At 38.2% G+C, this 14,984-nt stretch overlaps 1 protein-coding gene across 1 annotated transcript in view; it reads left to right on the forward strand.

Annotated features, from left to right (window-relative positions):
• The window catches only part of LOC139129129 (coiled-coil domain-containing protein 57-like), a 42,599-nt gene that overhangs the window by 12,699 nt on the left and 14,916 nt on the right, over positions 1–14,984 (forward strand). Inside the window, exons 2-4 of the mRNA XM_070694782.1 lie at positions 4,098–4,502; positions 6,770–6,886; positions 14,588–14,745. Coding sequence (XP_070550883.1) covers positions 6,812–6,886; positions 14,588–14,745 — 233 coding nt within the window. The 5' untranslated portion in view covers positions 4,098–4,502; positions 6,770–6,811. The remainder of the gene's footprint in view (positions 1–4,097; positions 4,503–6,769; positions 6,887–14,587; positions 14,746–14,984) is intronic.

Here is a 14,984-nt window from a genome sequence, read left to right on the forward strand (position 1 = left end):
GTCTGATGTTGAGGTATTTTGGTAACAGAAATGGTTACATAGTTGTACTGAACACAAAGGTTTACAAAGAAAACATTGAAACATTGTTTGATTTGGAACGTTGACCTCGCCAGTTCTGCAGGCTATTATGCGATCTCGAACCAGCTCTCTGATTGCACTTTGACGAAACTAAAAATAATTTTTTCCAATACAAAAAAAGGTAAATCTGTGTATTATGTATGCTCGATTATTCATATTGACATATTTGATAATACTACGGTGGTTATTAAAGGATTGTGGGCATAAAAGGAATTTTGGAATTTCACTGAAATGCTGCTTTACTGTACATGGTCGTCTATGAGAGACGACAGAACTATGATAAAAATGTTGCCAATATAAAACATAAATTCAACAAAATCTGTGCATTTAGAGACATTTGATAATTTATATACATTTTAAAATCTGTCCCATATGTTTATGTCCATCAGTTTAACTTTTTTTTTAATAATTATGAAAAAACGATTTCATAATTAGAATTTATTTAAGAGGAGAACTCGACAAAAAACGCGTGCTCGGCCAGAGGACGGCCTGGGCGCGCATGCGCGCCGGCCGGCCGCTTTTGTAATACACAACTCATACACATACAGCGTTTTTATCGAGTTCTCCTCCCCATAAAGGAAGCACAACGCGGATGAAATATTATGCGAACTCGGTTATATAATATCAATATTCAGAATTAAGATTTATTATTTTTAATAATAAAAATTAAGATTTATTTTGATGATGAAAAAATATCATATTTTAAACTATTAGTTTCAAGTTGGCCTGTGAAATATGTTTATAAAAAAGACCATCCCCCTTGGACAGTTTTCTAAAAGTGAACCCCATTTCCCCCCCCCCCCCCCCACCCCCCCGCTAAACCCCACTGTAAATACTGAAGGCTCCCAAACCGGAGAGAGAAAATGGCAAATGAATGATCAACGCCTGTTACGGTATACAGCAACTTACAGCCTGCCATGCAGAGCTAGAATTATCAACTCTGTGTATTCGGAAGAACGTCACACAATCAATCAACATTCATAAAATAAGTTGCCATGTTTAAAAATGATATTTATATGACTTAGAGTTTGTATGCTGTATGTAAACATTCGCATTAGGCGAAATTAGGGGAAATTAGTTGCAAGTCATGGTTGCCTGTGTAGTTTTTATGCACGAAGGGGGCGCCGAAAAATATCAAACATCCAGATATCTCTGATATATATATATATATATATATATATATATATATATATATATGAAAGTCATGCAGCTGGAGGGCATGCTGAAAAATATTGTTTGATATTTTAAAGAAATGCACCAAAGGACGCGTCGAAAAATTCTAAACATACAGATATCTCAGATTTATATATGTCTGATATATTAAAGTTTTGTACTAGGACGAGGCTCTGAAAATATGTCTTATCATCATTATATTTTCTCTTTAGCTTAACGTGCTGAAATAATTTTGTGAGATCTTGAATTAATTTTACTAGTACCTCGAATTAATTGGTTAGTGGTTGCAGAATTAATTTTGTGTTTCGTGGAATTTGACAGCTAATTCCACAGTTCTTTGCGCACACTTCTTATTCATCAAATGGAGGCGGATACGAACACTTCTCTCGCATAGTAAAGTGGGCTTTGCGTAAGTTTACAGGCGTAGCTTAGCACATCGTGTACCTAGGCGACGCGGATGTGCTCGAAAACGAAGACAATTGCAAGTTTTGGATTAAAAATCGGCTGTTTTCGGCGGAAAAAATTGCGTGCCGCAAAATCCGCGGGCGCCAGCGCGGTCAGGAGGGATGTGGTAGGAAGCCTATAATAGCTAGTAACACAACAGGGGCTCGGACTGAATAACAGTAGGTAAGTAAATAGCGGAAAACAAGTTTAAAAAGGGTCAAAAAAGAAAAAAAAATATTTCAGCACGTTCAATTTAATAGAAAATGGAAATCTTTCCGATATACTGATAAAATTAGTTCTAGACTACACAAAATTAATTCCAACATAAAATTAATTGAACGAATACTAGCTTCATTTTAAAGAGCGGTGCGTAGGCTATATTGAGTCTCGACTCCCGCTGAGTCAAGCAAAGTGCACGTGCACGATGCGTTGTCGCCCCAATGCAATAATTTGTGTACATCACATGAATGTGCTGATTCAGATATGTCTTTCACCATCGACCCAAAATTATTTTCACCAAGAGGTGAGTTACAGAGCCAAACTTTATCTGTGTATCAAAATTCGGACTTTGGTCTTTGAAACAAAGCGGACTGTTTCAGTTTTTCTCGAGGGTCTATGGTTTAGATAGATACGTTCACTGCAAATGCACCGACTAGGCAATTTTCGAAATTTCTGGTTTAGCGGCCTGTTTTTCCACTGCTATCAGTGCTAAAACAGTATTTTAGCATCGGTGGAATGAGCTCCTGCCCAGTCAGAATGGCGCATGGTAGTATGATATAATATAATTTAAATTATACAAGTAATTTGAAAGTATAGGGTTTTCAGAATGCCCTTGCTTACACTGAGTTGCGTAGTCTAGTCGCACGGAGACTGGGAACGCGCCTTCAGCGCACTTGGCAGAGAACGAAAGTTCAACGTGCGCAGTGCAGTGCACTTGACGAAATTGTAGTTCAGGAGGATAATTTCACAAGAATTAAAATGTGTCCTGATACAATGTTCAAATCGCCGTTGTTCCATCGGTTTGCTAGTCTGGAACCCTAAATAGATATAAAATGTTTATGCTGCAGTTCTCGCCATATCACTTCTGAATCGATTGGTTGTGAACAACAGCTTAACAGGGGCGCGTTCGATTTGCACGATCATGATTATCAGGTTATGTACATGTCGAAACGGAGGTTGTAAACAAAACTGTCTATCACGATTTTAGTCAGACACGGCTAGGCTGCCCTCAGTGTTGGGGCATTTCTGCAGAGTTGCAGCATACATAGCGACGCCTTCAAGTTTATCAGTAAACGTTTCCATCAAACCTTTGTGTGGAATAGTTTATTGTACCTACTGCGAAACGGCGGTAATTTTAAAGTTTGAGAGAGTAAAATTTGATTTTTAAAGCAATCATTATTTTAAGCAAATTTAGTCGCAAGATGCCGGTTTTATCGCCTCAGTTATTAAAAATAAAATACCTTGATTTACAACGAAATTTGACAAAAAGAATATTTGTCTATTTGTTCAGAACACAGTGCAGACTACCTAGGCGCACTGCGAGTATAGGAGTGCATGCCTGCTTTCAACACTGCGGTGGCTGTGTCAAAATGAAAACATTAATTCGAAGAAAATGGAATATTAACCATGTAATATAGCATAACTTGAGTTTTTCTATCGTATTGAAATTGCATCGCAAAATCAGTCTGGCAAGTTTCATTCTTGCTTTTCAACTTTTACTCTCTCTCTGTTAACCATGATTGTAGTACATTTTGCGCATTTTGCTATACTGCCGCGGGAAGTAGCGCGCCCTCTCGCGGGGCGGTCAGAGGTTACTAAGGGCAGGGGCAGTTGGCAGTTGGCGGAGAGTTCAAAACTGATCGTATCCGAGTAAACGAGGCGGCTGCCCTTTACACAAAATCTACGTCCATAGCTCAGGTAAACCTGAACACAAGTTCGATAAAAGTGTTGTTTCATCTTTACTGCAACGTTTATTCTGCCGTCAATGCACGCCTTCCTCGAAGGGACACTTTTAGGCGGTCTTCTGCTGGTACACTTCCGGATTACGAGTTTTGAATTATTGATTTGTCAAGACACGTATGCCTGAATTTACATATAACCCTTTTCCTGCCAGACAGTTAAATAACTGTATTACTTCCCATCAGCCAAGTCAGTAAAAAGCGGTATTGAGCCAAAACATGACGTATTTTCTTTTCACCCGCTTGGCTTGGTATGTTATAGCATCTTTTGTCCAAAAAAAATCAAGTTTACAGTATTATGTTTTCAACAGCCTTCAAATGTACAGTATTATGTTAAAATAAATCATATGGAACACGTTGTGTTTCATTAATTTTAATCATCTTGACCTGGTGGTGAAATATGGACTTGGCAGGAAAAGGGTGTAAAGCAGTCATTGGTTTCAGAATGCACGACCAGTCTCTACGCGAACTCGCCGGGCAAAAGAGCAAGAATGGCGAGAGCTTCAGGAACTCCGAATTACCCAATCCCTCGAAGAAACTCTGAAAGAAAAGGAGAGGCAGCTTGGCGAGGAAAAGTCAAGATTCAAAACTGACAAAAGCTTAAAGAGGATTTCAAGTACAACTACAAACTTCTACAAGAGAGGGGTCTCGAACTTGAACACTACAACTCAAAATTCTTGGACTTGAAGGCCACATCGACGCCAAGAATGCCGAGATCAGCGAATTGAAGATCAAAATAGACGAAATGAGATCAGCATTGGACAGGGAAAACAAGGCTAGGGAGGAATTGCAGATTCACTACCAACAACGTCTTAGGGAAAAACAGAAAGAAGTTGATATGTTGAGAAGGTGAGTTCCATGGCTAAGAATGCAGAGTTACTTAGTAAACAAAAAAAACACCAGTAAATAAATAAACTAAATAAATAAATAAATATATGTAAATAGATAAATAGAATCAATACCCGCAGGCCACAATGTTTTCAATCCCTGAATTGCCTGTTGATATTCATTCAGATGTCTTGTTCAGAACATGTAGAGATTGTTTCTTTCATGTGTAATTATTTTCTGTATAAAACACATTATTTGTCCAATAGTTTTGCCACAGTCCCTCCACAAAAGTGGTTTTGCATAGTAAATCCTATTGTGCGTTCGAACATGAGTCCTTATTAGCATATCAATAGAAGTCAAAGTTCGCTGCTGGAGTGAAAATCTTGAGTACTCCTCGGAAAATCAGCCGAATTACGTAAACGAACCAGAAATTTTGTTCACAAAAGGAGTTAGGGAATGAGCAATAATCAGAGTTCAGGCAGGTATAGGTCATTTTATTGAATTACACTCACTTTGGTTTATTTTGCCGTTCAAAGTTCCGATACATGTTGTGTCGTCGTAATAGACCCACTTTCGCTGGTAGTTGGCCCGCAGCTATCCGTGGCGGGGTTACCTTTGACCCACATAGTGATACCCGCTACCCTGCCAACAGATAGCTGCGTTTCCACAGCTAGGATCATGAATGCTTGTAAAATTGAAATTTCTTCCTTGTCTCAATAAAGTGTGTCATTTTGGTCAACCAGCTCATGAACATGAATGTTATTCAATTAATCAATCTTCATTGAAGTGTGAAAAGGTGTGAAAAATAGTTGACAAGACTACTAGTAGCAGATGGGTCTTGTCAACTATTTTTCACACCTCGTGCATCCATTATCTACAAGTACCGACTGCAAACTTCACCTATGGACTGTGGTTGGACTGACCCACTTGATACTCACCACTATAATCTTCATTATTACTTTATTTCTCAGTGCTTGATGATTATATATTAATATATTAAGTGGTCATTAATATTATCAGGTTTGCACAAGTTTTAGATGCCAGAAATTTGTTCCTGTTTTTCATATTTGGAAAGCTCTGATACCTTGAAAGTATGCATGTTATCAATAGGTACTAGGTGGTGCCTCTATAGCTGCAGTCAATATGCCATGTTCAGCTCTAAACTTCTTTTAAGACAACCACTTATCAGAACATTTGGCAGTCTGTGGTTTCGCACAAATTTTGTCTCGTTTAATTTGCAAATTTAAGTGCGCAAATTGAAACTGGTGATCCTGCTAATGTTTTCTTAGAGACAGTTACATTTTTCTGATTTTTGAAATGCTGCAGAGTGCAGATGATTGTCAATTTTTTTGGTCTGGATTAACTTTCGCCATGCGACTGTGCACAGCATTGTCTCTGGAGTGTCAAAGAAAACTATCAGTATTCATAACATTTGCTGAGACAGTTTCTTGTAAAATATTTTGAAGTAAACTTATCAAAATTGGCAAGTTCACTGAAAATTCAATCTGCATATCGTCAAATGACAAAGCTATGACAACTAAGATTTCCGGCTCACTTCTACCTCCCTGCACAGACAAACACTTTGTGGTACGTCATTCAACCATCTGAACCATGCATGGTCCAGACTGTTGTTCTACTGTCTTTCAGGCTGACTGTTCTTGATCTCTTCTCAGCGGTTTCATTGTTTTCAATTTTTCATATCAGTTGCCGTTTTTATCCCTAAATTTCTTTCCGAGCTGTGGATACTAGCCATCTAAAGCCCTCGTAACTGCCCGCTTCCCTCGATCTGCTTCGACCGTCCATTCAGAAAGTTGACAGCGTGTGAGTGTTTTGGTGTCTCGAAACTACCATAATGCATGGCACACCATTCCAGTATCAAAGTACACAGACCTGGGGATTTTGAAACCATTTCACGCATGCTCATGTTAGCACAGGTCAAAGTCCAAAGCTAGCTGTCACCATGTGTCGATGCACCGATGACAAGGGTAGAGTAGGTTTTGAAAGACGAGATACATTGTATGACAGTATTTTCCCTGAATTCACAATCTTAACTGAAAGCCAGGCTTCAAACTTAACAAATGTTCGTAAATGGCCAAATGGACATTTATTTTCTTTCGTACGTTTTCATTTTTGTTCGTAATTTACGAACGTTACGAGCGACAGCGAGAGCACAGATGAGGGATAAATTATCTTTAATGGCCAAAACTGTAACTGCCTGTGAGTTCACTAATAAGAACAACTATTTATCAATGAAAAAGAAATAAAATACAACATGCAATATTTTGCAGTTCCAAAGAAGCTGAAGTGAAAATTGAGAGAGATGAACTTAAATGTTCAAGAGAAATTTAAGGCGTGAATTGCAAAAAGTCGAAGAGGAACTGGAGACCCTATGCTATGAAATGAAGGTAAAAATATAGAATGTGCATCAGGGGTGACCACAACTAGTGGCCGAATGTCCAGGACCATCATATCTTAATGCTATCCTGGTAAAATGTGATCAAGAATGCAGGGTTAGCGACTAGACTGGGATTTCTGGAGTTTAAAGTTGAAGCTGGTCATGGCACCACCATGTGCCAAATTAGACTCTCTCACAGCCCCTCGCTGGCTTCACCTCTGACCATAATACTGCCTTCAGCAGGTGAGCTGAGCGAAGCTCTGCTCAGCGAGCCGGTCAAGCTGCTACGCTATAACCCAGCTGGCTCGATGAGCCTCGCTTGCTAGAAAGACCGTTGAGGGCACTTCACCATATGGTTGAGGATAGAGCTGTGTAGTGGACGAGGGGCTGTGAGAGAGTCTAGTGCCAGATGCACTTGCTGACCTGCCCATGTACAATTTCTAAAGCACTTCATAAAACAAAATTCTGTTCAGTGACAATGTTGCTTATTTATATAATAATAATAATAATATTTTTTATTGCTTGCTTGTAAATATAGGATTTACATCACATTTGTGGCAATAAAAGTGTGATACAAAAATAAGTTAAAATTTTCTTCAATAAAGATAAAGTATTACAGTATAATAATAGCAGCTAATAATAAATATAACTAGGTATTTCTTTGTTTGTATAAAGTAAAAATATAATCTGCAAGTTGTTCATTAAAAGATAACTCTTGTTTTGTTAGTAGAGAAATAAGCTGATTTCAGTATTGTCGTTTGGAAAATTGATTTCACTGAAAAAGTTCTTTCTTTTGACTGTATTTCTGACAGACAAATAAAAAGTGTGTTTCATCTTCAATACTGTTGGTGTTACACTGATTGCAGTATCTTTCAGTAATTGGGTTTTTGGAACAGTGTGTCTCCCTTTTTCAATTGCTAGATCATGATTGCTAATGCGAAGTTTGGTGAGTAATTTTCTTTTCTCACCTTGTAACTGTGTTAAGTAGGGTTCTAATCTAAAATTACGTTTTATTTTGGCATACATTCTTAGTTTACTATTTTCATCAGTGATCAAATTTTTCCAAAAGACCTCATAATTGTTTGTTAAATTTGTTTTCATTAATCCAGTTATAAATTTTTTATTAATGACAGAAAGCTTAGGAGATACCCTGTACATATAGACCTTATAAGATGTATATTTGATAAATAAGTGATCTGTGGTGTAGGAATGCACCTGTTATTTAGGGTTTTTTGGATCTGTCAATTTCTGATTAAGTATGGGCCAGCAAATATCATTGTAACTCTACAATAAAAAAATGAAAACAGGATAACTAGATTTACAATTGATACATGTCAAGGAGACCACACCCCCACAAAAACACAGTTCTCACTTGGAAATATTTACAAGAGTCCTTGGCATTTTGTGGGATGACTTGTCCTGTGGCAATTTGTGGATTTTTTAATTCTAAAATAATTCTAAGATAATTTGAAAAATATCTGGTGCATAGCATTTTCACTAGAGGGCATTCAAACTGTACCAGAGGGTGCCATTGCACCTGTTATTTATCTGAGGAGAAGTCTGAAAACTACCGGTAGACTTGCTACTCCAGAACATCTTTATCTGATGTACTGTCAACAGATGTTACATGTATCTGCACCAATTTGCTTCTAATGTGACTCAGTATACACATATTGACTGGCCATGAGGGCAAGAGCATACTTCTGTACCCTGAGGGACTGTGAGTCACCCCCAAAAACAGTCTGTTTTTTTGAAGAGTCACAGGTCTGAGGGGTTAATACATTGTACGTGTGCTGTTGCCTCATGGCCAATCAATGTGTGTTTTATAACACACCTCATCCACAGTCATGCATAATGTTACGTGCAGAGAAAACGAACAAAAGGGTGAACTCAGCAGTTAACGTTTAAACAAAATTTATTACGAAAATAAAACTAATTGCTAAGTCAGGGATAGAGTACAAGCTTTAAAAGTGTACAGACTACTTATCTCAGCAGGGACGGCAAAGCTCCAGTCTCAGAGTTGTAACAGTCAGTTGGATGAATGAACAGTCCTCGCAGGCTTGAAGCTGCACAAAGTCCACAGTATAAATCCAGCGTTGGCAGTGAAGGTCTTGAAAAGTCTTGAGAATGACTACTGCTGGAGTTTAGTAACACACAAGAGACACGATCCCAAAAGTCTGACTGGAAGCTGTGCACGTCCCTTTTATAAAGGCATATAAGAACAATCTAGAACTTTTATTGACATGCTAATTACTGTTCTAAAATTATCTCCCTTACACAACTAATCAACTTTCCAGAACATTCCAAACATGACTAATTGAATTCAAGGTTGTGAGGTCATCAAGGGCAGTGACCTTGAGAATGTTCTAGACTAATTGAACTCAGGTCATGATGAGTGTGGGGTAAATGACCTACATAACACACCCCCTCTTCAAAAAAAGAAAATTTTTCAAAGAAAAATCTTTCTTTTGCAAATGTAATCTTGAAAAAGATTTAAGTACTCAATTTTTTTTCCTTACTCTAAAGTAAAACTTCTTGAAAGTGAACAACAATAAACTCTAAATACGAGAGAGACAGTCTGCAATTAAATTGTCTCTGCCTTTGATATGTCTAATATCAAGATTAAACTCCTGTAACATTAAACTCCATCTTAGCAATCTCTGATTTTTGCCTTTAAATTCTGCAGAAAAACAAGAGGGTTGTGATCAATATAAACCACTATTGCCTGATTTGAAGAAGTAACATAAACTTCAAAATGCTGTAAAGCTAATATCAAAGATAAACACTCTTTTTCAATTGTAGAGTAGTTTCTCTGGGATTTGTTAAATTTGCTAAATTTGTTAAAAATAGCAAACAGGATGATCTGTCCCATGACTATCCTCTTGCAATTGGATATTGGAAAACTCGAAATGGCACTGAATTTGGCATAAAGTATGGATTGCAAAGTCCAGTTATTTTTATTGAGTTCGATAAAGTCATTGTTCGGCAAATACATGGCTTCCTCTTGGAGATATTCCGCTTTCGCAGGATTCAGTCTGTCTGGATGTTGTTCCACTGGATTACTGTCGCAGACATCTTCGTTGTGATAGATGATGTTTGTCCTTGTTGGAACATCTTGAAACAAATGTTCATGGATTGGTTCTTTCAGCTGTTGTTGTTGTTCTGGCTGGAGGTGTGCCAACTTTGTAGACTCCAGCTTCTCCAGGATTTCTGAGTTCTGAAGCTTGACCGAGCCCAGCTTTGAGTTTAGAGTATTTTCACTCAAGTCAGTTTCAGTATCACTATCTTCATAATGGTTTGAACTGACTGCACTGACAGGCTGAGTTATAGTAGGATTATCCCTATCCAAATATGGCTTAAGCATATTTATGTGACATAGCTGTTTTTGTTTTCGCCTGTCAGGTGTTATTATGATGTAATTTAAATCACTCAATTTCTTATCAATTAGATATGGCCCAAAGTAACGAGCATGGAGTGGTTTGCCAGGAATTGGAAGTAGAACAAGAACTTTTTGACCTGGTTCAAACTTCCGTTTTGAGGTGCTTTTATCATATTTGATTTTCATTGACTGCTGAGATGACTCAAGATTTTCTCTGGCTAATTCACATGCTTTAGAGAGCTTTGTACGAAAATCTGAGACACATTGCAAAATATTCAGACAATCATCATCGTCTGATAGGAATTTCTCTTTAACGAGCTTAAGTGGGCCACGGACTGTATGTCCAAATACAAGCTCAAATGGGCTAAAACCAAGAGACTCCTGAATTGACTCTCTAACAGCAAAGAGCAAAAAATGAATTCCTTCATCCCACTGCTTCTCTGTGTCAAAACAGTAGGTCCTAATCATGTTTTTCAAAGTTTGATGAAATCGCTCAAGAGCACCCTGACTTTCTGGATGATAGGCGGATGACCTATACTGTTTAATGCCTAGCTGATCCATGACTTGTTGAAAAATTCCAGACATAAAGTTGGAGCCTTGATCGGACTGGACACATTTAGGAAGGCCAAATAAAGTGAAAAATTTGACTAAAGCTTCACTATAGTCTTTGTCTTTATATTTCTCAGTGGTATGGCTTCTGGGAACCAAGTTGATGTACACATAATTGTCAACATGTACTCATTTCCTGATCTTGTTTTTGGTAGGGGCCCAACACAGTCTATTAGTATCCTACTAAATGGTTCTTGAAATGCAGGAATTGGCTGTAAAGGGGCTTTGGAATGGTCTGATTTGGCTTTCCTACCATTTGACATGTGTGACAAGTTTTACAGAAATGTGCTACATCCTGCCTGAGATTAGGCCAATAAAAGTGACTGAGAATTTTATGATAAGTTTTCCTGACTCCTAAGTGACCAGCCCAGGGGGTTTCATGGGCCAGGCGCAATATTTCAGCACGGTAGGGCTTTGGAACCACAATTTGATGTTTATAGCCCAGTCGTCATCAACCAAAACATCTGGAGGTCTCCATTTACGCATGAGAATACCAGATTTTGTATAATAGGAAACAGAGCTATCTGAAGTTTTACCTTCATCATCTACCCTGTCAAACAAAGACAAAATATCTGGGTCTTTGTGTTGTTCTGCAATGAGATTTGATCGAGAAAATGTCTGACTTTTGTCAGCAGAAGTTTTACTGGAAGTTTCAAATCCACGAGGGATAACGGAATGATCCGTGTCAAACACCTGACTGAGAAAGGTGTCATTTAAGTCAACATCTGTGACATTATTTTTGAGAGTATTTTGATTCTCGGAAGTTTTCTTTGACATGGCTCGAGTAATGGCACATGAAGGAAATAAATCGGGTATCTCTTGTTCAATTGGCTCTGGATTTTGATCTAAACTAGGATTATCAGTCACAAGTGGATTAGTAATGACTTTGTCCCCAGCAAGGTCGTTTCCAAGAAGAAGGTGAATCCCTTCAAAAGGCAAAAAAGGCCTAATACCTAAAGTCACAGGTCCAGAAACAAAGTCCGAAGACAAATAGACATTATGGAGAGGAACAGGAATTAGTCATTACAATCTACCCCCTTAATAAGAACTTTAGAACCTGAAAATGACTTTTCAGAAAACGGCAGGGTATCTGCCAACAAAAGAGACTGGGAAGCCCCGGTATCTCTTAAATTTTGACAGGGGTAGCGAAAGAGAAATCACTAGAAAGTGATATAAAACCATTATGAATAATGGCTCGAAAATACCCATAATGCTATCTTGAGAAGAATTGACCTTGACCTCATTAATTGGGGATAAGAGGGGTTTAACCTCAGAAAATGTGTTGCACACATTATTAGACTCTAATTGAGTTGATGAAGAAATAAAGCCGGTGGGCTTAGATCCACTTTGACCACTTTGACCTTCACGTTTTCTTCTCAATTTGAAACACTCTGACATTAAATGGCCGTCTTTCTTACAATAATTACAAGAAAGTGTACCAAACTGTTTGTCAGAAGGAGATTGAGACTTGGGATCTGATGATGTGGGAGTGTTACTTGAACTCTGTGAACTGTTGTCATTTGATTTCCTACTGTCCTTTGAAAAATTCTTGGATGAAAAGGACGAGTTAAATTTACCTGCATTGTTTCTGTATGAAAAGGACTGGGATGGTTTGCTGAGAAATGAAGATTTGTGGGTCAATGAATAATCATCGGCCAAACGTGCAGCAACCTCCAATGTATCTGCCTTTTGTTCATTGATAAACGTCTTGATGTCACTCCGGATGCACCTTTTAAATTCCTCAATCAAAACAAGTTGTCGTAATTTGTCATAATTCTGACTGACCTTTTCAGAAGAACACCAGCGATCAAACAGTTGTTCTTTTGTTCGAGCAAATTCAACATAAGTTTGATCCTTCACCTTCTCACAATCCCTAAATTTCTGACGGTAAGCTTCAGGCACCAACTCATAACCCTTGAGAATTAATTCCTTCACAGAATCATAATTTGAAGCCTGCTCTACTGACAACTGAATGTAAATTTCTCTGGCTTACCACCAAAGCACTCTGCAAAAGCATAGACCAGGACTCCTTAGGCCAATTCAGACTCTGAGCAATTTTCTCAAAATGGAGAAAATATTTGTCAACATCCTTTTCTTGGAAAGGGGGAACTAACCTGAAATGCTTAGTGATGTCAAACTTGTCTGAAGGGAAGAATTTTCCTGACTGTCCAAGCTCTAAACGTTTTATTTCTACCTGTAATCGCTGTTCTTCTAATCGCAATTCTTTTTCTCTCTGTCTTTCTTCCATTTCTAATCTTTCCTGCCTTTCTTTTTCTTTCTGTCTTTCTTCCATTTGCAATTCTTTTTCTTTCATTTCCTTTCTAATTCCAATTTCTTAAGCTCCAAATCTGCCTGTATTTCTAATTCTAATTTTTTGAGTTCGAAGGAGGACTCAGGCTCATAATCTTTTAAGGCAGACTCCTCAAAATGGCCAGAATTAACTAAATGTTTTGCAATCTTGAACTGTATTTCCCGCTTGCGCATAGATCTTTTGACATCTACTTTAAGGAAATTTGCCAGTGCTATGAGGTTGTCTTTTTGAGGGAATTAAATGTGTCCTGATCGAGGTCATCCATAAATTCGTCTGGCTTGAATTCCGCCATGATTGAATTTCGCTGAGTTCACAGTGTAAAGTAGTTTTGAAAAGGTAGGCAAAATGTTGTCAAACGGCTCAAAATATTCGTATCCCGGACAAGCCCCCAATTGTTACGTGCAGAGAAAACGAACAAAAGGGTGAACTCAGCAGTTAACGTTTAAACAAAATTTATTACGAAAATAAAACTAATTGCTAAGTCAGGGATAGAGTACAAGCTTTAAAAGTGTACAGACTACTTATCTCAGCAGGGACGGCAAAGCTCCAGTCTCAGAGTTGTAACAGTCAGTTGGATGAATGAACAGTCCTCGCAGGCTTGAAGCTGCACAAAGTCCACAGTATAAATCCAGCGTTGGCAGTGAAGGTCTTGAAAAGTCTTGAGAATGACTACTGCTGGAGTTTAGTAACACACAAGAGACACGATCCCAAAAGTCTGACTGGAAGCTGAGCACGTCCCTTTTATAAAGGCATATAAGAACAATCTAGAACTTTATTGACATGCTAATTACTGTTCTAAAATTATCTCCCTTACACAACTAATCAACTTTCCAGAACATTCCAAACATGACTAATTGAATTCAAGGTTGTGAGGTCATCAAGGGCAGTGACCTTGAGAATGTTCTAGACTAATTGAACTCAGGTCATGATGAGTGTGGGGTAAATGACCTACATAACAATAAGAACATACCATATACAAAACTTGGTGCGTGTAATATGTTGGAGCGGTTCAGCAAGAAAAAGGTTTTCCTGACATCGTTACAATATTTCTGCAAAATGTTCAATGCACCTTTGATTATCGTTTTCGTCTGTTTCAAGTCCTTGTTGGAAAACCAGAGCATTCAGTTCTTCTTACGATAAACCAAGAAATTTCTTGACCATCTCTTCGCTCGGCTGCAGACGAATCTTGTCTACATTCCAGTTCACGCATGCTCTAATGTCATTTTTGAAGTCAGCAGGCATCATTTTTCGGAACTGATGCCTGGCAGGCAACAGTTCCAACAAATGATACCTAATGACGTCGTTTACATGGATCAGTGCAAAAGAACGCACCCCATGTGACTATCAATTGACGAATTTGAACAGAGACTGCGGATGAGGTATGATATAAAGTCCTTTGATTTGTTTATCAGGCCAAGTTACTTGTCAAAGAACTGGAGGTGGTGAAAGCTGCTGGAGAACTCACATCCACGGATCTGAAACACGCAGACTGTACCACCAGGGAGCTGGAAAAGAAACTGAAAGAAAAAGAATGGGAATTGACCGACACTAAGGCAATGAAAGACGCAAGGTAAGCTTGAATGTCAACTCCTTCATGATCAGATAATGGTGTAACCACATTATTTTCTGTGACAAAGGGTGACATGGCCATGCCATCGTCTTCTTTTGTCAGACAATCATTTCAAAGGATCAGTAGATTTAGGCCAAGAAAAATAAAAAGTTTGTTTCTCATCCTCGCGTAAGTCAATTCAGACCCACCACATCAACCTTTTATTCTGCTCATGAGGAAATAAAATGAAAAAAAACGCG

This window comes from Ptychodera flava, unplaced genomic scaffold (genome assembly GCF_041260155.1).
Source record: "Ptychodera flava strain L36383 unplaced genomic scaffold, AS_Pfla_20210202 Scaffold_94__1_contigs__length_393698_pilon, whole genome shotgun sequence".
Classification (NCBI taxonomy): Eukaryota; Metazoa; Hemichordata; class Enteropneusta; family Ptychoderidae; genus Ptychodera; species Ptychodera flava.